We start from the raw sequence: 25,439 nt of genomic DNA on the forward strand, positions 1-25,439 counted from the left end.
CGATCTGTGAGTCTGTTGGCTCGGACATAAACTCCGTAATAAATGTAGTGTACATTTCATAAGAGGTGTTTACTTTTTTACATTTTAAAACTTTGGGAACCCCTGCTATAAGAGACACATTACCTTGCAACAAAGCAATCAATAGCGTAATGTCCCTAGAGTCTAAGGGAATCTCAGATGCGTAGCTGAACTCCTACTGACCTCTGTCCCCTCGGTCTTTAAATAGTTCTAGTTTCCATGACCCTTTTCTGCTGACACCACACATGCCAATGGAGACAACTATTGGCCACAGAAATAGGTATGCCTCCTTTTGGAAACTAAATGGATAACCCACTAGTATGGCTTGAAACACATGATTATATAAAACAGATTATACACAGTCTATACAGCTTAACGGAAATGACCCTGTAAATGGTGTGATGTTATGCTTATGTAAATTAAAGAATGCACAAAGAAGCTTCGTCGTGATGCATGAAGCTGTAATTACGGGTCTCCGGAGACAAGTATGAACATCTTGGTGAAACAAAACAGAGAATGGTGTTTTGGGTAACCATAGGTTGTACAGGCTAGCAGAGGATTTGAAGTGTTGATTGCTTAATTTGTACTTCTTTATGGAGACAGGTTCCAAATGGAGATGAAAACAAAGAAAGACAAGAGAGGTTATTAAGGAATAGCCATGCGAGCAACCCGTATACAAGTGAAAGCTCTTACATGCAGCCTCGAGAAGAAAAACTACTGCTTAATATGTTTGTTTGAAGCTCAGACAACTTACAAACATTAGCCTAAAATATATTTTATCTGTGAGATAAGTTCTTCTTTTATCTCATTTTGTAAAGCTAGTTGCTGGAGCATGCAATTTATGGGTTGTCTAATGCAGCAAACATGGTATGAGAACAACTTGTGGCAGTACTGATTTCCCAGATTTTAAGTGTTTGGAAGAAGCCTGAGAAGCATATATATATATCTATATATCGTATATCTCAACAGGGAGAAACAAAATGGCACATCATGTCTTCTCAAGGAAAGAAATGCCTCTTCAATTTTCAACAAATGCTTCTTCAATGATAAACGTTATTTGATCTTCTTTGGGAAAATGGAACATTGTTCATAAAGGACTTTTGATAAAGACACATAAATCCAATAGCACTTATGGGCAGCGGGTGATTCTTAAGAAGGTTTCTGGCTCATAACTCCTGCTGAAAAGAGGTTATATTACAAGTCACTCGAGGTTCAGAAAGCCCTGGGTTTGCAAATCTCTGTCTCTCTTAAACCCTAAAGACAGACCCCCCCCCTCACTCTGATTGGCCCAAAGGGGGAAAGGCAACACGCTGCTCTCAATTACTAATCAGGTGTACGGGCCCACACACTGTGTAACAGGTGATCTGAATAACCTGCAATCAACTCAGAGGGAACTGTGAGAGTCAGATGAAAGGGAAATGAAAACTACCAAAGAATGAGGGACTGTGACAATGTTTGTGAATGTGTTGAGAAAGACTCCAAGCAGCCTTACTGTACATCCCCCCACCCAAAAAAATGCATAGCAATACAGGTATATGGATTATTTATAGGAAAATACATTCACATTAGAGAACATTGTTATGTAACTTGGAAGCTAATAGACAAATGTTGTGAATATGTTAATGCAGATGACATCTTTGTTTACTGGCATAAAACCAGCAGAAAGATCTTAAATCCTACTGTTGATGGAAATGATTGAAATCTTACATTATTTCGGGATTTTTATTTAAAGTGGACCTATCATGCTATATTTGAATAATATAGTGTAGGACCATACCTATATAAGGCATATTTATACTTTTTTTTTTTCAAAATACCAAACAGATCATGCATTTTAGCCATGCCTCATTTTGCTCAATTTGACATTGTTTAGCTCTGTTTTTGCAAGGGCTGATTCTGTGAGAACAGCACCATCTACTGGCCAGGCATATGTACTACAGCGTCTCCAGCGCTTTCGAAAGGCAATGGCCGTGGCTGTCTCCTCCTGATTGGTGGAGTTGGCCCAATAGCCGTAGCGCCACCGTCCTGACGTCAGGACAGTGTTCAAATCTGGATCAGTTTTTATCAGATCCGTTGCAGCCCCTTTTTTAGAGATTTGGGTATGGAGGAAAATAGAGAGGGTTGTGTTTTCTGACACTTGGTGAGTTCCCTGGAACACCGGGGACACATATTCATGTATAAAAGACGTACAAAAGGGCATTTTGCATGATAGGTCCCCTTTAAAATTAAAATGTGGACATGTCTGTTCCTCAAGATCTGATAAGGCACAGCTGCAACAGTCACACAGAATATGGTAGAGGTACATTCATCGCACAATATATTATAAAGCTTAAGAAAACCAGAGTAACTGACACTCACAATAAACACACCTATACACTGTAGTTTGCCATTTCTTCAGACTTAAAATAAGTGTCTTATCAGTGTTTTATTTGACTGTAAATTCTATTTTTTGTGGAGTCTGCCATATAGTTGTTCCCAAATGTTGCAAGTCGTGCTGCAACAATATCAGCTGTCATATGTTTGATGTTCAAAAACATTGTGGTGTCATTGTTTGCAGGATGTTTCCATGTCTAATTGTTCACCAAAGGACACACAGATTACACATATTTTCACATTTTGAAAGACATTTAAAAAGTTGTCACACTGACATACAAATACAAACAGTGTCATACAGTATCAAGCGTAAATGGTTGGCTTATTATTCTGTATTTTTCTCATAAAAAAGCTTTGTTTTGAAAAGAGGGAGATCAGTTAATTGGCTCTCTTGTGACAAAACATATTTTTTAATTGGATCCATTTGTAAGGGACACTTTCAAATATTGAACACAAGTGTTGATGTTTTATGCATTTCACCAACGTTAGCTTGAAGCTTATTGCATTTGCTGTAATGGTACAATAAAGAACAAAAGGAGAATGTGAAATAAACACATAATAACAAGACACATTTTAGTAAAATGCAGTCTTCTATCATGCGAGAGTTTGAAAGTAGACATTGGTTTGCTCCAAGACTTCCACTTCCCTTGAACAAGGCGGCATTCATAGTTATTTACTGTTTTCTATTCATGGTTGAGTGCATTTCTTCTGTCCCTGTGTGTCCCTCATAACAACTCGTCCCAGTTTTATTGTAGATGTAATTACTCCTTTCTCTGCCTTTGTTCAGGGGCAGAACAGTGATTTGTGCCTACTCCATCGAAGACATTGACGTGGCTTTCTCCACTTCCAAACTGAAGGGCTACAGCAGCGCTTTCATTGGCTCTCGCCCTGGGATGGTAAGAAAAAAAACCCTGCAACAATCTTTTATTTCCTTTTCACTTATCTGAGAAAAACAGCTTTGCGATAAAATGTTTGCATGAGACAGCCTTTTATTGCAGAGGTGAACGGATCAAAATGCTATTTTTTGAAAGGCACGAGTTGATAAAAGAGAAGCAATTTCAAATTCTTTGTCCAAGGGCATCTTGTTTATTCAGCCTGGTCTGAATCGATTACGTCACTTCTCCCCCCTCAGTGCGTACGCAAAAACTCGACAACAGGAGGTCACAACGACATCAAAAACCTCGGGGTGATCAGATACCACCCGGAGATCGAGGACGTGATCCAGCCGGTCGGTGTGGCTCCGCTCGACCTGCCCATGGACGACGACCAAATCACACACACTGTGGCGGACATCGTGATGGCGGTCAACGACGAGCACTACAGCGTCCTGTACATCGGAACAGGTGTGTGTGCTTTGTTATATATGTGTGTGTTAAAGCTTCAGGTGTTTGTCATGGAGTATCTGCGTCCACTTCCTTTTTTGTGCTTTAATGCGATCGTTATGATTTCACTTTAGGAAATGCTTGCCTCTTTTTCAAAAGAAATCTCTATTGGCATTAAAAACATCAATTCAAAATAAATGCAGTTTAAGCTGACCAATCACAGTGATTTTCATCTTCAAATGGCGTCTCTGCAGCAGCTATTTTGTGGTTAAATTTCTCAGCATTTACATCAGCTTGGGTGCAGCCTATAACGGATACATGCACATGTTCTCTACTGCAGGTTATAATCCCATTTCACTCACTCTTATCTTTACTTGAGCCGTGTTTTAACGTCACGTTTGCAACAACCCATGTTATCCTTTGCTGGCCACTAGAGGGCAGAGTACCTCAAACAGAACTGCACTGACATACAGCCGTGACATATTATTGCCTTAAAAAGTGACCCTAACGTTTTGACAAACAATATTTGGATACCATTAGTACGACATTATCGTCAAGTTTGTGTTTTTTTCTTCTTTTAGCTCTGATTTGGTCTCCTCCTAAAACAGTGGTTCAAAAGGTCTGGGTTTAAAAACAATATCTGTCTCTTAAGCAGCCAGATGTTTAATTGTCATCCTCAGCAAGTTGCTAGCGTGCTGAGCAGGTCGTTTTATTTTCAAGGCAATTTTTGCTGAAAACAGCACACTGCTGCGACTGGAAATGGGACTGAAGTCGTAGCAGCAAAATATATGATGGCAAATACTTAAAAAATAAGAAACAATACTTCAAGCCCCACCCATCTTTGTATAAAGTATCTTGCTTATGTTCCTGCTGCAGTGTTTCTGTTGGGTTGTTCTAGCAATTTATAAAGAGGGTTGGATCCTGTTCTCTGCAACTGATTCGATTCATCAGTTATCTCATATATAAGTAAATTAATCCTGTAACTAAATGTTATATGAGTTTAGCAGCACACCACTATTAGCAAGCTGGATAAAGAAAACAAGAACAGGCATTTATGTAATGCAAACAATGATTGAATACAAAATGTACAGCTGCATTAATTCTTAATTTAGTCACTGAAAATTGACAGAAGTAAAAATATATTCTGTTCAAAGCCTATCCAAACGATTCCTGGCCTTCACACGACTGTTTCTATTTGATCAACTGCTGTTGCTGCTCCGAATATTGCCTTGTGCCTCAGGGAGATTACTATGGCAACCATCACAAGTCATATGTTCAAGTCTGCACGAATGTCTCACCACAACGAAGTTCATGGGAAAAGATGAGCCAGTGTCATCTTTCTTCTGAGTGCAATTTCTCACAGGGTATGTGACTGTCGTTCACCCGGCTGTTCTGGGTTGTTTCTATTAAAAGCAGACAAAAAAAAAAACATGAAACAAAGTGTTAAAAATGACAGAACGGCCGCTCGCTGTGGGATGTAATGACTGTGTCAGTGACAGGAGGGGGAGGATGGAGAGATGTGAACAGCCAGGGGTGGCCTAAAAAAAAAACTAGAGCAGTTTAGTCGCAGTGGTATCTGAGGACAGAGGAAGAGGTTGCACTGGAGATATTCTGTTTGATGTTTCCTTTTTGAAATGTATTCAGAATCAGTATAACAATCAGAAATACTTTAAAGTGGACCTATCATGCTATATTTGAATAATATAGTGTAGGACCATACCTATATAAGGCATATTTATACTTTTTTTTTTTTCAAAATACCAAACAGATCATGCATTTTAGCCATGCCTCATTTTGCTCAATTTTACATTTTTTAGCTCTGTTTTTGCAAGGGCTGATTCTGTGAGAACAGCACCATCTACAGGCCTGGCATATGTACTACAGCGTCTCCAGCGCTTTAGAACGGCAATGGCCGTGGCTGTCTCCTCCTGATTGGTGGAGTTGGCCCAATAGCCGTAGCGCCACCGTCCTGACGTCAGGACAGTGTTCAAATCTGGATCAGTTTTTATCAGATCCGTTGCAGCCCCTTTTTTAGAGATTTGGGTATGGAGGAAAATAGAGAGGGTTGTGTTTTCTGACACTTGGTGAGTTCCCTGGAACACCGGGGACACATATTCATGTATACAAGACGTACAAAAGGACATTTTGCATGATAGGTCCCCTTTAACTATCCAAGGGGGGAAAATAGATTTTTGTGACAGTTTTGCCATTTCTTTTTTTTTTTAAATAGAACGAAAGAAAACAATATTATTAATTGTATAAACATAAGAATGTGCAATACAAGGATAAGATATATACACATTAGATAGATAACATAATAGATCAATAGTGTATGTAGTGACCACGATATCCATTTGTTTTAGTCTTTTTTCTGTGATTCACTCGTGGGCTGACCGATGAATAGACGCTTGAAATGTCCAGATGCGATTGAAAAGTAAATTGTGCTTGTTTATTCCAAAAAGGCAGTGGAAAAATTCAAGTTAAAGTAATATGTCCAATGAAGATTACATATTAAATACAAAAGAATAAAACACCATACAAATAAAATAAGTAAAGTGCCAATTTTGTGAGTGCCTAACGCTCCAAGGGACGGGTTAAACAGTCTGATGGCTTCAGGCTCTGTGATTATTCCGATCTGTTTTATGTATTCTGGTTTCATTGAATTCATTTATTCTCCAATTCAAAGTTCACTTTCTTATTTATATGTCCCCGAGGTGCAATTGGTTTTGCAGCATGGAGCAACACAGACTCCCCATCTGCCTGTTATACAGCACAGAAAGGTCACTCTGCTGGACTCCTGTAACAGCTGCTTGTATTTACTATTTTACCCAGTGAATTCACAGGGGGGACTGGCATATAAACATCAAATGGAAACTGTTAAAATGGATTCAATGTAGGACTTCAGGATCTGTCGAGGCAACTCATCTATCTGCATAATGTATTCCAAACACGCCCTTGTATCTGTACAAATGATGGAGAGGACGTGAAATAATCCAATCTTTAGTGAGTGGAGCAGACACACACACACACACACACACACACACACACACACACACACACACACACACACACACACACACACACACACACACACACACACAGCTCCGCTTCTGATGGATCGTAACATTAGAGCAGGGTAAGCCAATCAGAAGAGGAGCTGTGGCGAGCCAGGGTCCACCTCTGGAGCAGTGGCAGTGAAATCAGAGCAGATGCATTTTGGGTAGCCCTGGGACATTTTTTTTCAATAAATATCTTCCACAAAGACGAGCACAGAGACACAAGCCGCACCGTTTATATGCAAGACTGAGTAATGGCTGATGTTAGTGTGATAGCCTGGAGGGTAAATACAGAGTGTTCAGACGATAAATATCAATACAAGGGATGAGTTCGATGAAGAAGACCAGAAAAAACATGAATTATTTATGCTTGAATAGAACCGTGGTGCATATTTCCATTCTGGTTCGGTTCATTTAGCAATGCATGTCGATGTCACAATGACATGCAGACTAAACAACCACATTAAATTCACTTTAGTTTTGCATCGATGTCGACAGCTATTTTCCTCATCATGTCTGCGTCCTCTTGATTGTATTTTCCACAGCTACTCTTGCGAATCACTGTTCATACGCCGGGGATTATGAAATGGAAACAATAAATGTTGAAGCTAGAGAAAAAGAGATTAGCATTGTTGAATAATTCTAGATTTAAAAAATCCCATGGAGATCAATAATTATTTTCACAAAATACCTTTGCATAAGATAAACATGCACAGAATTGCATATTTATCTCCACCCTCTTTTTCTTTTCATGCATCTTTGATTTTGTATGCAAAATGTTATCTTCTTACAACATATTCAGATGATCAAAGCGAATATTCCTGGGTAGTTTTACAGATTCAGAGTGACTTGACTTTGTGTGTTAAATGGCACCTTGATGAGGGCTGTAATATAGGGGGAAATAACATAATACATGGCGTACCAATGCATACTGTGTTCCCGACATTGTTAACTTCCTGTCTGTCTTCTTCTGCTGTTCCCGTTAGTGTTTACTTCCTGTCTGTCTTCTTCTGCTGTTCCCGTTAGTGTTTACTTCCCGTCTGTCTTCTTCTGCTGTTCCCTTTAGTGTTTACTTCCTGTCTGTCTTCTTCTGCTGTTCCCTTTAGTGTTTACTTCATGTCTGTCTTCTGCTGTTCCCTTTAGTGTTTACTTCCTGTTTGTCTTCTTCTGCTGTTCCCGTTAGTGTTTACTTCCTGTCTGTCTTCTTCTGCTGTTCCCATTAGTGTTTACTTCCTGTCTGTCTTCTTCTGCTGTTCCCTTTTGTTTACTTCCTGTTTGTCTTCTTCTGCTGTTCCCGTTAGTGTTTACTTCCTGTCTGTCTTCTTCTGCTGTTCCCTTTAGTGTTTACTTCCTGTCTGTCTTCTTCTGTTGTTCCCGTTAGTGTTTACTTCCTGTCTGTCTTCTTCTGCTGTTCCCTTTAGTGTTTACTTCCTGTTTGTCTTCTTCTGCTGTTCCCTTTAGTGTTTACTTCCTGTCTGTCTTCTTCTGCTGTTCCCGTTAGTGTTTACTTCCCGTCTTTCTTCTTCTGCTGTTCCCGTTAGTGTTTACTTCCTGTTTGTCTTCTTCTGCTGTTCCCGTTAGTGTTTACTTCCCGTCTTTCTTCTTCTGCTGTTCCCGTTAGTGTTTACTTCCTGTTTGTCTTCTTCTGCTGTTCCCGTTAGTGTTTACTTCCCGTCTGTCTTCTTCTGCTGTTCCCGTTAGTGTTTACTTCCCGTCTGTCTTCTTCTGCTGATATCTCCAATGTTAGCTCTCTGTCTTTTAACTTCTTCTCTTGTTTTCTTGTACTTTTCTTTACTATTGATAGGTTAGCCATCATGAATCCAAAGTTTCGCACTCTCCGCAAATATAAAAATGAATATTTAAAACGTTTTTCACAGTGTTTTCTGATGGACGAAAACGTATGTTTGTTATCCACAGCTGATGTTAAATCCATCGGACTCCTTTTTGTGGATTGATATGACTGCACCTGTCATGTTAGGCAGTGTATAAGCGAGTATTAACGACCTCTGAAATGTCCAAATTGACAAAACAGAATTGAGTATTCAACTAAGACTCATCTTACTTCACCGCACATCTTGTTTATACTGCTCGCAGTCATTTGGTGATGATGACATTTGGAGGATAAAGGAATTCACGTTGAAATGTTGACCTCGAACAAACTGACAGGGCGATGCCATGCAGAGTCTTAATTAGATAAATAGCTCACCACATACTTTGTGTTTTAAACCCGTTCTAACTAGTCTCGTGGGACGTCTCCGTGTGATGCAGGCTGACAGAAAGCTGCAGGTTTTGACTCAGTTCATTTTTAGTTCTTTTTGATCGCAGAAATTGTGGCACATATCAACTTCTGAACATGACAGAAAACGTATTACCTCCAAGCAGTTTCAAAACTCCTTTTATACTCCTATAACATATGCAAAAATAACTAAACTGTTTTTGGGCCAACAGAACTAAAGTTGAAGTTATTTGAATATTTAATGGATTGTGACATTATTATTATTATAGACAACACTCTTCATTTCATAGCTTCTTTGCTAGGGAGATATGTCCATTCTCTCATAATTACCCTCCTCCGTCATGCAGGGTTTGATGTCGCAGTTGCATTTGGTATTTCGTTTTTTCCTCAGTTTCAGTGGAGTCTATTTTGGTCGACAGTGTCTAAGTACAGCCGGTAATTACAGCAATAGATGTAGCTGTAAAGAGCACTGTATTTGAGTTGATTGGTAGACCTGGTTAAAAGGCAGTTTATACTAATTCAAGGCAAAATGATCCCTTTTATTGTTGCTGAGAGATACTGAGTAGCACTATCACCAGAGAGAAAACTGACAAGATCTAGGTGGAGATAAGTATTCAATAGGGTTTTTTGTTAACCCAAAACAAACTACTGTGAAAGGTTTTTCCTATATACTTAGAATACAATCAAAGTGTTGCTTATGAAATAATAAAATACATTGTCTATGGTCCTAAAGGTTTGGATTGTATAAAATATCTTTAGCAGCCCTGATGTATTTTTTCATCTTTCGCTAATTCCAAACGTTAGCATGTTGGTGTTGAGGTGTTGAGCAGGTAGTGAGCGTTTGTTTTCCTTTCTCCGAGCATATTTGACATGATGTGACAACTTGCAAGAAACCTAAACAGTTTACTGTAAATCTCGGATTAGCTGCAAGTCAGTTTTGCTGACAAGTGTTGGAGCCAACAGCGTGGACACATTAAGAATCCATAGTCAGCGTGAGCATTTGTCAGAACCCTAAAGCTATGACAGGTTGTAGACCTTCGCTCCAGTTTTCCTCATTGGAGTCCCTTAGGTGTCTTGAGTCCATCGAACATTACTAGCAATAGATGCAGTTACACGTCTCGACACAGCTCTAGTATTTAAAATTGGAGTTGAGTCGTAGACCTGGTTGGAAGCTGGTTTAGAGTAATTTATTCCTATCAATAAGTAGCCCTATCACCAGGGAGAAAAAGTGGGAAATATCTCGTTTTTATAGTATATCAAACACACTCCTGTAGCTACCTTTATGCCAATTGTCTTTGATAGTCTGTTATGGGCTCAGAGTACAATTCAAGATCATTTCTGATGCCTTGGCCCATGGTGTTTGGCTTGTCAATGAAGAAAAGAAAAGCTGGACATGACAACTTGGAGAAACCTAAATGGGTCAAATCAAGTCAGTTTGGTCCGTTGACCAAGTGTTAGCTGGATAAAACGGTGCTGGACACATTGCAAGATCTACAGTGTGTGTTGTCTTAAGACCCTAAAGAGCTGCAAAGGAGCTTTGACAGTGTGTAGACCTTTGCTCCAGTTTTACTCATCGGAGTCCCTTTGGACCCTAAAGTGAAGCTGACATTGCCAGATATTGATGCAGCTGTAAAAACCATGTTTCTAGACGGCACTCAAAGAAATCGGAGTTGAGTCGTCGACCTCGTTAGAAAACCAGTTTAGAGTAATTCAAGGCAAATTCATTCCTATGATACAAGTGACCCTATCACCAGGTAGAAAACGGACGATGTGATAAGTCTGTGGAGAACAACTAGCCAATAGTCTTTATTGTTAACCAAAACTAACTTATTTGGCTTCCTTCATACCACTGATCTGTGCTCAGAATACAATTGAAGAACATGTGTGATGCCTTGGCCCATGGTGATTGACTTGGTAAAGAAGAACACCAAAGTAAGAAAGCTCTGAGAAACCTAAATCATGAATTTGCTGCAAGTAATTTGGCTGTGCTGTCAAGTGTGGACACATTGCAAGATCTACAGCTGGTGTAAGTGTGTTGTGTCCGGACCCTAAAGAGCTGCGAAGGACGTATGACAGGTTGTAGACCTTTGCTCCAGTCTCCTCTGGCTATCACTGGTTGTTGTTTTTGACTGGTGAGTGCTGAAACAAAAGAACAAGCAGAAGTGAAAGTCATATTTCCCTTCAGTAACTCAGTGACAGATTGATCACCATGAAGACGTGAAGCTGCTTGGACTTTTTCACACATGGAGGCGATACAGCAAAAAGATCGCCTCAGGGATCGGGGACATGTCAGAATGAAACACTTTCAAGTTGACTTTATATATGAGATCAGAAGCAATTTTTTCTTCACAGTATGACATTCGAGATGGCAGTAGCTTAAAGGTTACAATGGTGAACCAAGCGGTGGAAAAATAGGACTTTGGGATGTGACTGACGGCACCTTAGAGTGAAGAGAAGAATATCTTTTCTAAAAAGGAAGGCAAGTTTTAACCTTTATGCCAGATGGAAACATGAATATTGACTCTTGGCTTTCTTTCCAACCTTCACTGCTTTTAGATTATAACTGTAAGCAACTGCATAAATGTAGAAAGGTACACAGGAGGGTGTTTACTGTGGCAGAATATGTGTGCTCAGCAAACTCTCTGTGGTAAAATAAAACCAGAAAAAGATGCTATCAGCAGATGCTGCACAGGTTCAGCACTGTCACCCTTTCCGCCCCCCGTCAGTATTTATTGCCGCTATCTTTATCATGTTTGTTTTTGATAAAAGAGCTGAAAATAGCTGTAGACAGGAATAAAGAATCCTATGAGAATAAACTAGATATAATGGGTAATGTTATCTTTGACTTCAAAAAGAATAAAAAAAGATTTGAAGATTATGAAAAAGACAGTTTTAGGACAAAAGAAGTGTACAGCTCCACGCTGGCGGCCTAATTACAAGTTTGAAAGTGCCTCATGGAGGGAGCAAGCAGGAAATGAAGATGTAAGATAAAAAGGTATCACTGTAATCACATTTTCACAGTGGGGAAGGCAAAATAATCTCAGACGTGACAAAAGACAAACATCTTTCTGCAGGGAGCCTTTAAATAGTTGATGTCATTCTTTGGAATCGTCTGGCGGAAATGAGTTAGGGAAATGGAAATGGTAAAAGGTAGAAGAACATTTTCATGGGCTTTTAGTCGAATGAAATCTCCTTACACTCGGCAACAAGAAAGTAGGCAATGAAGAAATATTGAGCAGAGAGTCTGGGTCTCTGAGAGTGATGCTGCACTTAGCTGTCCAGGAGTGTTATTGCCTGTTGCAGTAAAGAGAGCTATGGCTTGGAGCTACATGGACACAAAGGATTTTTAAAATGCAAGACAGAAATATTCAACAACAGCGAAATGTTGGAAAAAGTATCACATCCCATCAGGCCTGGGAGCCTGCTGTAACTGTTTGTTTGGAAAACAGGAAACAATATTCATGAGTTAGACTTCACTTGGACCAAATGATAGTCGGAGCATACATTCACACACACTTGGTGTATTGTGTTCATTTGTGCGACGCTGACAAATGTTCCTCCATATTGAACACAGTAACACAAGTTACAAAAGAAGAATACTAGGCTATTTTTGATAGGCATGTGGCGCAGTGGGTAGAGCCTTGGTGTTGGGAACAGGAGGTCACAGGTTCAAACCCCACTGTAGTCAGTATGTCGTTGTGTCCCTGGGCAAGACACTTCATCCCAAATTGCTCCTGTGGGGATTGTCCACAGTATTGAGTATGTAAGTCGCTTTGGATAAAAACGTCTAACAATTATCATGTAATGTAATGTAATTTTTACCAGAAGATATAGACTTGATGAATCAACAATCTATATTTATGTATTGACTTCTCTTCTTTATAATAGCAGAAACTGAAGTGCAGGCATGCAAAACCTGGTTGTTGCTAACGATTAGCTATTAGCCGCTAGTCGTTTCAGGAATACTGTATAACCGTACAGTATTGGATAAATAGCTGTTAGCACAATCAGCTATTGGTCTGACAACAATTTAGCCTCTGGGGCAGGGCTCTCAAACTAAAGGCCCGGGGGCCAAGTCCGGCCCGCGACTTCATTTTATGTGGCCCCGCAAGAGCTTGCAAAGAATATAATACGTTTATTATACGGTTACATGCAACTTTACATAAGCAGCTTGCCCATAAACTACATGTCCCACAATGCATCTCGTTTTGTGACATGCGCACTGAAGAGACTTGCAATTATTTGCCCTGGACTTCTGCTTTCAGACGTAGTTAATTACTAAGTTATTATCCTATCCGATAATAATCCAATTCAGAGGCAATAATATAATACATTATTTTATATATATATATTATATATTTATATAGTTACAACCGACCCTTTGAGTGCAACCTTTATGCGAATGTGGCCCGCGATGAAATTGAGTTTGACACCCCTGCTCTGGGGGCAACAAGTATTTTGGGGTTAGGGTCTATCCTGTGGTTCTAACAATAAGGGAAATTAGGGCCAAGACTTCCTTTACCGTTTTCCTTTACCATTGCTTTCAATCAAATAGCAACTCAAGAATTGTGAATGGAATTGGATTTTAGGGACAATATCTAGGACCAGGTTGCAAATCAGCATTGATGTGCACATATGTGTATATATAGAGTAGAGTATATAGAGTTATTTTTAAAACCATACATTCAAAAGCAACATTTTTGTCGGACGATTTCTGGACTGCTTTGCTGCATGCTTTTGGTCTGCTACTGTGTGCTAATGGGCTAATGCCAAAGGGTTTGTTTAGTCAGCCTACTTGTAATACTAGTGTTTTCCCTCTGTCTATCAGCGGTGATCACTTGACTGCACTTGCTGATCACACACATCTGCATAGTACATGTTCTCCTAAATGTCAGCCACGAAAAACAAATAGATGTCTGACTGGATTCGATGCATGACACACCGTCCCACATGACATTTTCATCACAATGCCCAATTATCAAGATATTTTTGTCTGTTCCTACGTGACAGACTGCTTAGGGAATGTGACAAAGAAGAAGACATTGGTTCCAAAACAAACAAGGATGTGGGTAGATCAGAAATAAGACAAGATAAGATAAGAAGTACTTTATTGATCCCAAGTTGGCACATTTGGCACAATACAAATGAAAAGACTGGAAATAAACATTCCAAAATGTAAATATCTCAATAGAAATAAAATAGCATTTACAGTAAATGAAAACAGTGCATGGATGTGTGGTTCATGTGCTTGGAAGCCAACCAAGAGAGAGTAATGCAGGGTGAAGAGACGGAGTGAACACATGGGTAGCCTTAAAGGTCCCCTATTATACTGTTTTTCATCAATATATTATAGGTCTCAGATATATCCAGAGCCTGTCTCTGATTGGCTGAAACACCAAACAGATCATTGCAGCATTACCCATAATCCCCTCTGTTTCAGCCCTGTTTCCAAAGTGCTGATTCTCTGTCTGTTACTTTAGATGAAAATAAGGAGCCCCTCCCCACGCCTCTCTGAGAGAGATTTGGTTAAAAAGAACTCAATGGTGCTCTAGGAGGAGATTCAGGTGATAAGGGGGGGGGGGGGGGGGGGGAGGGGTTACCTTGGTTGCTGATTGGCTAATGGTTACACAAGCCAAAATGTCGTTATGACATCATAAAGTGGCCAAAATCTGATCAGCTCATTTTCAGACAGGTTTTTATATAAATGGATCAGGACAAAAAGAGAGAGAATCTTTGTTCCTGAAACTTTCAGAGTCTCTTTACACAGAGGGGACACATGTTGATGAAGAAGAGACATGAAGAAGAGGGGACACATGTTGATGTAGAAGAGACATGAAGAAGAGGGGACACATGGTGATGTAGAAGAGACATGAAGAAGAGGGGACACATGGTGATGTAGAAGAGACATGAAGAAGAGGGGACACATGTTGATGTAGAAGAGACATGAAGAAGAGGGGACACATGTTGATGTAGAAGAGACATGAAGAAGAGGGGACACATGTTGATGTAGAAGAGACATGAAGAAGAGGGGACACATGTTGATGTAGAAGAGACATGAAGAAGAGGGGACACATGTTGATGTAGAAGAGACGTGAAGAAGAGGGGACACATGTTGATGTAGAAGAGACATGAACAAGTGGATTTTGCATAATAGGTCCCCTTTAAAGCCCGAGGCCCAGGAGAACCTAATCATCTGAGGACCCCTCCAGTGTCTCCTGCTCACACTCTGTTCTTGTAGAATATTTCTCTACGCTTGCATACTACCTGGCCCCAAGCCTACATGGTAATAATTTAATTAAACATTTTTCAATTTAGAAATGAGCAACATATAAGCACAAAACCGTGAGGGTAATGAGTGTCTGGAGGCTAGATGTGGACACAGGGCTCGAATAAAGCTGAACCCACCTCACGGCTTACATCATGTCAGTTGGTATTCTGCTCTAGTGGTGCATACAGAATTCCCAGCACATTTTATTAGCACAAATTCATTTGATATGCAGTAGGCCTGGATCACCTGGGCCCCAGAGTTATCTCTTTTTTTCATTTGTTTCGTGCATTACTCATCTGCTGCATGGTACGGAGAAAAGAAGACAATAATGATCATTTCTGGACGTTGGATGCACCATAGTTCCAGCGGGAAACAACCTTTGGCTTTGCAGTGTTGTGATTGATCCAAAATTGACCCAAAATCCAAAAGTTATTTGATTTTCACTGCTGGATGTGTTCAAGGAGTTCTGCAGAGGTCCACCTCTTAACCTCATCCTTTAATCAGATAAACAGACTCACTCTATTGTACTCCAGTTGCCCCTTTGGTGTTCAAATCACAAGAGGTTCAGGTTAAACAAGTACAACTATTTCTCTTTTACAAATGCCTGTTCAAAGAAATCTCTAAAACCCTAGTCCACCATGTTGCCTTCCAGCCTACCCTAAGAGTGGAAGATGTCCAAGACAAATCCATGTATTTATAAAATCCTTTGGAAACAAGGATCTGCAGCTCAGGCAAAAGACAGAAAACCAAAATGCATACATTCCCACATGGGTTTATTCGTATGTGTGTGATCTTGCAGGGCAGTTTGAAAGACCTGTGATCCTTCCCCTTGACACCATTTACAATATCTCCTGTCTCTTTATTTCCACAGAACAAGGCAAAGTTCTCAAGGTTCTTCACACCAGCGGGGGGGTCTTCATCATATCTCAGTACTCTCTGTTTCACAACGAGGGCCCCATTCTTAAGATGGCCATCGACTCCCAAAAGGTATGAGGAATAATGTATTACCCTTTGGTAGAGTGTGATTTCAGTGGCCTTCCTGCTTTTAGAATGAATCAAATTAATCTGTATAAATGTGTTTCATCTTTTTGATGCTTCATTCAGAATCCATTGCTCTCATTAGTGGTGGATTGGTCAGATAGTCGCTGTAGTGCAACCTCGATCAACTTTCCATACTTATCACTCCAACTAAATGAGGCAGATTGTATTCAAGTCATGTATAGCCAGGAGGAAACCCAATGAACAATCTATTGGAGAAAGAACGAATCTGAAAAAGGATAGAAGAGCAAATATTGGTCATTATACATTTCTTGCTGAGTTTGGTCATTTAAAGTTATTTTTCATTGAATGGATGGATGTTTATTTTTCCATTAGGTTTGAAACTAGCCTTTTGAAAATGCTACATTTAATTTAGTTATTTCATACGAATAGATGTTGTTCTGTGATGGTTTAAAAGCTGTTTCAGAGGCTCTGCTACCTTTTCAAATAATACAAATCTCAGAAAACATCATGTTATTCATTTCAGAATCAGAAATCAGAAACAGGTTTATTGCCAAGTAGGTTTACACATGCGAAGAATTTGACTGGGTGTGTATGTTGCATTCATAAACAATGTTAAAGAAGTAAGTAATACATATATAAAATCGATTATAAAAAACTATTTAAAAAAAACTATAATGCTTTTAGGATATAGAACATTTTTACATGAAAAAAGAAACTACGTACAGTATACTTATGCAAAGTACTATGTCGATGAAAATCTTAGGTAAAAATAAAACAGATAAACAGATAAAATAGTGCAAGTAAATACAATAAAATAGATTAGAAGTAGTATCTATAAACTCTGACAATAAAACACTATTGAAGGGATAAAAAACACTATTGAAGGGGATAAAAAACCACTAATGAAGGACCCCACATTACAAATGTTATAATAACATTTTGTTCGCAGTCGGTAATGTTAGCAGTTTTGAATAATACACTGCACAACAGTGACTGATTTATTCCAGTTGTGGCGCTCACACAGTCTATTTCGTGTTTTCCTCCTTAGGGTCACATGTACGTCGGCACGGCGATGGAAGTCCAAAGGCTGCCGCTGGCTGACTGCAATCGCTATGGCGACACATGCAGGGATTGCATCCTTTCTCGGGATCCTTACTGCGGCTGGGACAGGGCGAGGAGGAGGTGCCTTGCCATCCCACCCGGATACAACATCACCACTGGGTGAGAGGAGATATGATGTCATCGCTGCAGAGCTATTGTCTGTTTTTGCATGAGCTCGGAAAAAGAAGATGAGAGGGCTTTGTTTAGTGTTGGGAAAATACTGAATGTACTCTTCCAATATCAGAGTACACATGGTAACAAAGGCCCTACGTAGCTGTGTACATGACAGGATGTATGATTACCTAGAAGAGCATCAGGACTGTTTTAGGCATATGATAGCTATGTGATTAACATGATGATTCAGCCTCCATGGAGATAGACATATGACTGTCATGTTTATTGCTTACACAGGCTTTAGCTAATCTGAACTAAACATTGAATACTGCTTTGAACCGGTTTTCCTCCATCTTGTGACTGTAACACCTTCTTGTATATAAGCATGTCAAGGACACTATTCAGGGTACTATTTTGTCCCATGCAGCTCTGTTTGTGATGACTACATCCATTCTTGCAAGGATAATAAATACATGTATCCTGATATTGAAGCTCAAGCCGGTGACGAGTGATATTTTTCTAACATTTAGCATTTTCGTAAACGCTGTGTGAGTACTGGCTGATCTTAGGCATGAATCTGCAAAGAAAAACACATCATGATCTGACTGACATTCATTGACAGTGAGGTGATGAAACTTGCAGTTCAACGAAAAACATGACATTCACAAAAGGCTGCACGTAGAGTTAACACTGTGTTACACTTGGTTTACAAATTACCTTGGCTTTAATTAATGTCGTGCATTTCCAATTTTAGGAGCGACTGTGAAAATCAATCATGTGCTGTAATTAGCCTCTGACTCCTTTGTTGCGTCCGCCCTGACATTGTTGAATGATTTGTCTCTGCATGTTTTAATTTGCGGGGAACAGTAGGTTGATGTGGAGGTTCATAAGCCGTCTGTGAAACTATTTACTGCTGCTGATTTGTCCTCTCTGTTATTTTCCAACAGGACACTTATTCAGAATCTGGATCAGTCCAACTCTTCGGTTTGTGGGGAAGCTGCTGGTGAGCCCTTATCACACTCTCTCTTTGTATCTTAATTAAACCAAAATAGGAATCTTTCTGCAGCAGCTTCAGTAAAAAGATGATTATCATATAATTGAGTCCAAAAACCTGCTGGCTGAGATTTCTATTTTTTTTACATGATGGCTTGCTATGCCTAAAAGCCCAAAACCCAGGTTAACCTCAATTTGCTCATCTCTGTGGGGACAGCTATCTCCGCATTTGTTTCTAGTTGTGTCGCCGATGCTACATGCCCTGCCTGTGACAGTGACATGTCTTTTTCTCCAGAAAATATTACTTAAAGTGGACCTATCATGCTATATTTGAATAATATAGTGTAGGACCATACCTATATAAGGCATATTTATACTTTTTTTTTTTCAAAATACCAAACAGATCATGCATTTTAGCCATGCCTCATTTCGCTCAATTTGACATTTTCTAGCTCTGTTTTAGCAAGGGCTGATTCTGTGAGAACAGCACCACCTACAGGCCTGGCATATGTACTACAGCGTCTCCAGCGCTTTCGAACGGCAATGGCCGTGGCTGTCTCCTCCTGATTGGTGGAGTTGGCCCAATAGCCGTAGCGCCACCGTCCTGACGTCAGGACAGTGTTCAAATCTGGATCAGTTTTTATCAGATCCGTTGCAGCCCCTTTTTTAGAGATTTGGGTATGGAGGAAAATAGAGAGGGTTGTGTTTTCTGACACTTGGTGAGTTCCCTGGAACACCGGGGACACATATTCATGTATAAGAGACGTACAAAAGTGCATTTTGCATGATAGGTCCCCTTTAAAGATGAGAAGCAATGTGTTTTATTTAGTGCTCTCATTCGATACAAAATTGTAATCGTAATTGTGATCCTCCCAATGATTTTCTGTGATTAATCATGATTGATAATGATTGATCACAAGTTTAAAATACTAGTATTATATGTATTTCAACTCCATGTGTGGTGTTTTAATACATTTTCTTTTAATGCGTTAAAGTTTCCAGATTATAGAGAGCGTTAATGCTAAAACGTTGACAGCTCTTAATCATTAGCTGATATCTTGGAGAAATATATAATAAAAAACAACTGAACAATTCATACAGCTTATTGGTGATTGACAATAAACATTTACACTTGCAATAAGAAAGGATAAAGAATATATTAAAACATCTAAATGTTTCCGTCCCTACAGCTCTGAAGCAGCGTCGCACTTCTCCCAGAGAGGTGCTGGTGGTGTCCAACACCTCCATCTTTCTCCCGTGCCCGGTGCGCTCCTTCCACGCTACGTACCGCTGGGAGAAAGACAACTGTGTCAAGAACTATCCCTGCCTCTTCTCCGGGGATTTCTGCGTGCTGGGGCCGGCTGTCAGAACGCCCCTGAAGGATGGCGTCTTCCGCTGCATGGCCACCGAAGACGGATTCAAGGTGGAGGTCATCTCCTTCAGGCTGGTGAACGACGGCAGGCTCCTGGCCGCCTCCCTGGCCTCCACCTTGGGCCCGTCGCTCCTGCTAGCCATGGCTACCCTGTGGCTCCATTAACTGCAGCTACCGCTAATGCTAACCCCTCATCCTTACTGGCTCCCAATGACAGGAATACAAGGAGCCTCTGTTAGGAGGTTAGGTTCGCAGAGCATTGAAGTACATGGTTGTGTTGGACCGTGAAAACCCTTTTTCCATATCAATTTATAGAGAAAGATTCCAGAAAAGTCTGTATTTTTTGCATAAAGCAACATATCAGCAGCTGTTTTAATAAGATCCGAACTGGGAAACACATTCATTATCATAGTAAAGTAACTAGAAGTTCAGAAATTGAAATATCTTGCAAGTTCGATCAACCGTAGTTAGGTGCTTTGCGAACCTTTCCTCTCTGACTGAAAACATATCGTATGAGTCGGGCAAAAACACCAATACCAGGCCAATTATTTTTACCATTTCTCTACTTTATTTGAAATCGACTTGACTGTGCTTATTTGTGAATATATAAACCTTTAATACCGCTCTTAAATCTTATCATCTTGTTAGACTTCATTGGTATAGCTCATTAGTACGTAGAAAAATGTCTGGTATTGAGATTTGAAAAGCCTTAACACTTCTTGGACATTAACTCCTAAGCACAATTTTGCAGTCGACGCAGACTTGGCGCTATGATTATTGCGGCTGAGTCGAACAACATCGCTGGGAGGAAGTGTCAGCTTTTTGACAGGAAGTAGGAAGATGGGCAAAAGCTCATTCTCGGAACATCACTGTGTCTCAGCACCTCCTCCTCAGACGAGGCAGTACCTTGCATCTTTTTATTAGATGGTATCAGACATCGTCATTACGCCTTGTTCACAGCTTTGTCCATTGTTTAGTTTTTTACATTCTGTCGTCTTGCCGCCTCTCCGGAGCATCAGAAACAAAGAAATCGCTCTTAACATGATGTGAAAAACACAACATGGCAACATGACCCGGGGAGAGGGACAAACAGCTAACTGACGTCCAATATCTGTCAACCCGACAATGTATAAAGATGTGAACAAGGTGTTGTGCTATAGCAATTTCAATAAACACACATTGACATAAACATAAGGGCAGATGAAACTAAAAGGAACTGCTTATTAAGCGTGTATTTTATAGTTTGCTTGGAGAAAAAAAAGGCTTGTTCTTAGATACGTGAAGTGTGTTCTGTATTTTATTGCTCTGCAGATGCTGATTTCTACCATTGCTGCCTACGTAAGTGATTGTTTGGGTTTTAATGCCATAGTTAGAACGTGAAGTGTAACCACCGACTGCTTTGCCTCTTTCCCCAGGGACATCAGTGCAAATAGACCGGAAAATGGTGATTTTGGTAATACTTGTATCTCTATGCTGTGAAACAAAAGGCTTGACAGACTCCAACAAGTTGCTTCCCTGATGTACAGCAGCATCCACAACCGGCGGCGACAACGATAGCTAGCATCACGCTACCTCTCGTTTAATAACACAAACTTCATTAAGACCAAGAAGACAGTTGAAGCTGAGTGTTTAGAAGAAAAAAAGATGTGAGTTAAGTAGCCCTAAAATCCTAAAAAGTAAACGTTGAATGAATACTGATCAGCTGACTGAAGAAGTAGGCTTCAGCGGTGATGAATTATGCAGCGGATTAGCATGTTCTCCAGAGCTTTGAGAATTATCATTCAGTAGTGTTACATAAATCTGGCCGTGCCGAGCCTTCCTCAGTGGCAGACATGTCATTAATAGCTAATTAGACAATGGAGCCTGCTCGCCATGCACCTTATTAAAGAATTGATGTTACACCGTCGAGCAGCGGGCATGTTCTCAGCTGTGAAAACCTCGAGGTGGTGTCGTGATACTCTCTCAGCTCGGTTGTGTGTTGCTGCTCGGGGATCTGCTCGCTTTCTGTAATGCACTGAAACTGGCTTCTCACTGTGCCAATAAAAGACAAAAAGAAAAAACAAAGCTATGTTGAGCCACCTTATCCTCCCGACGTCGCTTCTTATGTTCATTTGCTTCATCCCTCGCTCCTTACCTGCCGTTTTATCTTTTCCCCCAAAGTGACTCTGTGTATGTGTTCAACATTGGTCCTTTCTTAAGCCAGACACACAAACCTTCTGTCGGTGCAACATGCATATTAATCATCTTTGTGTCACCACCTGGGAGGGAAACTATCAACAGCCAACGGCCAAGAGCTGGTAAACATTTAGTAGAGGCTGTTAGAGAGGCTGTTAGACACCTTTGGCAGTACAATAACTCCAGATTCATAGACATGCTCATTACATAGTCCTGTTAAACCTCCTTTATCCGTTAAAATAACTGCCGAGTAAGTGTCGTTGTGATTCAATAGCGAAGGCGAGCCACTTTGAGAGGAGAGGAAAATTGCATCTAATGCCAACAAGGCATTGGTGGAAGTTCCAAGAAAGTAGTAGTGCTGCAACATGCATACATTAACAGTGGGTGGATGATGGGTGGGGTACAAAGCATCTGACTTTGAGCTCATTCTCCTCCCCTAACCCTAACCCTAACCCTCACCCTAACCCTCACCCTAACCCTCACCCTAACACTGAGCCTATCGCTGCATTCACATGAGACGGGTCAAATAGCTCTGCGCTGTTGTTGCCGTTGTGTTTTGAATGGAGAAAGCAAAGCAGCCTGACTTTCGTAAACCTTCAGCGTTGTGCACCCCGCTCAAGTTCATATTATTCCAACTTTGACATAGTTACCGCTGACCTTACGACGCGCAACCACTCAGATGACAGCTTTGTCAACAACCCAAGTTAGCAGGGGACGTAACAATAGAAACAAAACCTATATGGCTGTTTTCATAGCATGGCGCCAAAACCTTGCGGTGAGCAAATCACGTATAATGTGAATGCAGCCTAACCCTAAACATAAATGTGTTCTTTACTTCACCCTAACTAAGTACTTTTAGTTGCCGAAACGTAAGTACACATTAAGGATAGAGATGATCATCATTTTGCAGATGCATATTGTACAAAAGAGCATGTCTATGTTAGTCTTGGTTGCAGGGTTTGTTTTCAGAGTGTTGCTGTGCAGAGCTGATTGCATTTCTTCGTGAGGAGCGGCGCTGCAGGCAGGTGAAATCAGGCTTTCATCATCCCGCTCTTTCCTAAGTCATCACGCTCAACACCACAAGGCTTTGCTTTAGTATCAACACTTTTCCAGCTAATGCGTGGAATTAAGATTTATAGCATTTACAGCATTTACCAACAGTTGCCGTTTTTTTTCCAAATCTCCCCCGTTCAAGTCCTTGCTTTGATATGGATATTCTCACAGTCGTTTTTTATCGGAATCCGGTTATCGCTCCTTCGCAACCGCCATCGTCAGCCAGTCCGAAAAGGCTAATCTCCTTCAAAGCAAGCTCTTGATTTTGCCTTCAGGAAACCAATTTAATGGATCAAGCTATCTGATGTAAACGAATCAACGTTGAGTGAAGCGGGTCGCTGTTTTGTTTGCTCTGGGGTTTTTGAGTGTCGAGTACTGTACATGATGTGTGCCCGCAATTATGTGTCTTGATATATCTTATTTTAAAGGAACATGCCAAACTCTATTATTGAAAAAAAAGAGATTTATATTGGTACCATGCCAGTCTAATGCCATCTCATTACATGTATTTTTAAAAAAAACAGATATCTACAGTGCAATAGATATTCATGTAACAAATCCATATTGACATGTGTTTCCCTGAACATGTGCGGTGAAAATTAATAAAATATAACTACAACAAAATGGTTTACTGTGTTTATTTGAAGGAAACTACTCGTATTTACCTTTTAATAGCAATCTATCAAGGTATTCAATTACATCTTTAAGGAAATATTCAATGTATTGCAGTATATTAACAGCTTTTTGAAAGGTGAATAATCCACTATTCAATTTATGCCTTACAAGGGCATTCATTTTACAATTATTTTTTTAGGGTATTAATTGTATTATAAGGGAAGTTGCTCTTTAAAATAAATTAAATTATCCATGCAATGCAAAACATTAATACATTAAACTAAAATGTATTATTAATGTATTTTGTATAAATATAATAATAATAAATACATTGAAATATAATTGTATTTTTAAAATATGTATTATTAATAAACTGAAAACAAATGGATGCGTCAATATTCTAATAAATATATGAATTACATATATTTAATTTGTTAAATTTGACCCCAGTAGTTTGAAACTCAAGACAATGATCATATTCCAAATGTTAACCAACATGTATGTCTCTGGTGCTTTAGGTATCTTAGTTGACTACCTAAATAACCATTTAAATAAAACATTACCCCAACCTTCCCACCTTCAGACCCCTTTATACATCCAGAATTTATATTAAGTGACTATCGAAAAATATATAAATCACCATAAAATCTCACTGACAGAAATAAAATGTTAAAGTAAGATCTTTTTGATGTTGTTAAAGGACCAATAACTAAAGCAGAGGGTAGTTTTTACATTGATATATTTGCATGTAATAGTCACCTCAATATCATCCTACACAATCAACACAAATATGTGTAAAATGTTGACATTTGTATATGTGTTATACTACTAAAACAACCAGGGGTCAAATTGACCCCAAGGAACACCGATGCGTACAAAGTGCGTTCAGGACATTTAAAAAAGATCTTCATGTTCATTTTATGTTTACCCATTAGTCCTCACTAAATTAGGAAAAGTCATGAAATACTAAGCAAAAAAAATAACGTGAACCATTTTTTTAGATACGTCAAACATTGAATGGGGTCAAATTGACCCCAAGGATAACAGGAGGGTTAAGGGTTCTTGCCTTTTCAAATGAACGTTTTGATAATGATAAGAAGGTGCATTTAGACTCTTAAACAATATTATGGAAATCTGCAGGAAATCACAAAATGGAGGACAAGCAGGTTGCATCACCATCTGCTGGACAACATTTGGTGAATTGACAAGTCGATTCAGAATATAAAATCCACAGACAAACCCTGCGTAGTTATTCCTTAAACCATAAGAAAACTCTAGATTTTGCTTTTGAAATAAAGTTTTAGAAACACACAGCGAATACACAATCAGTGTTCCAGTATTAACATTATCTCTTCAGGGTTTTGACAGATGAGAGCTTGGAGTATTTTAATTTAATTTATTTAGCTGAGAAGGTTTTTCTGAATGCTGAAAAATATTGATTCATAGTCGATAGTTTCACATAAACCATTTGGTATCAGCTCTAACCATAGCTCAATTTCTTACTTGTTTTCTTAGGGTGTGAAGTGAAAATCGATTCCAGTCTTGCATAATGCGTTTCAGATCCTTTAACGGTAAAAGCAGCAGGCAATCAATTCCTGAGCTTTTTACTCAGGAACAAATAATCGCTTTTATTTTATTGAAGACTATATGAGTTTCTATCTCACTCTGCAAGCCCAACAAATGTCTGCTTATCAACTCTTTTCATATTTACTGGCTGAAATTAGCGCTATGGAAGCCATTA

General features: G+C 39.6%; 1 protein-coding gene across 1 annotated transcript in view; it reads left to right on the forward strand.

Annotated features, from left to right (window-relative positions):
• si:ch211-113g11.6 (uncharacterized protein LOC559008 homolog) overlaps positions 1 to 23,707 on the forward strand; it is a 47,362-nt gene extending 23,655 nt beyond the window's left edge. The window contains exons 9-14 of the mRNA XM_034145850.1: positions 3,179 to 3,287; positions 3,524 to 3,734; positions 16,145 to 16,260; positions 17,324 to 17,496; positions 18,438 to 18,493; positions 19,674 to 23,707. Of these exons, the coding sequence (XP_034001741.1) occupies positions 3,179 to 3,287; positions 3,524 to 3,734; positions 16,145 to 16,260; positions 17,324 to 17,496; positions 18,438 to 18,493; positions 19,674 to 20,020 (1,012 nt within the window). The 3' untranslated portion in view covers positions 20,021 to 23,707. The remainder of the gene's footprint in view (positions 1 to 3,178; positions 3,288 to 3,523; positions 3,735 to 16,144; positions 16,261 to 17,323; positions 17,497 to 18,437; positions 18,494 to 19,673) is intronic.
• Positions 23,708 to 25,439: the final 1,732 nt, after the last annotated feature.

This window comes from Trematomus bernacchii, unplaced genomic scaffold, assembly GCF_902827165.1.
Source record: "Trematomus bernacchii unplaced genomic scaffold, fTreBer1.1, whole genome shotgun sequence".
NCBI classification, from domain to species: Eukaryota; Metazoa; Chordata; class Actinopteri; order Perciformes; family Nototheniidae; genus Trematomus; species Trematomus bernacchii.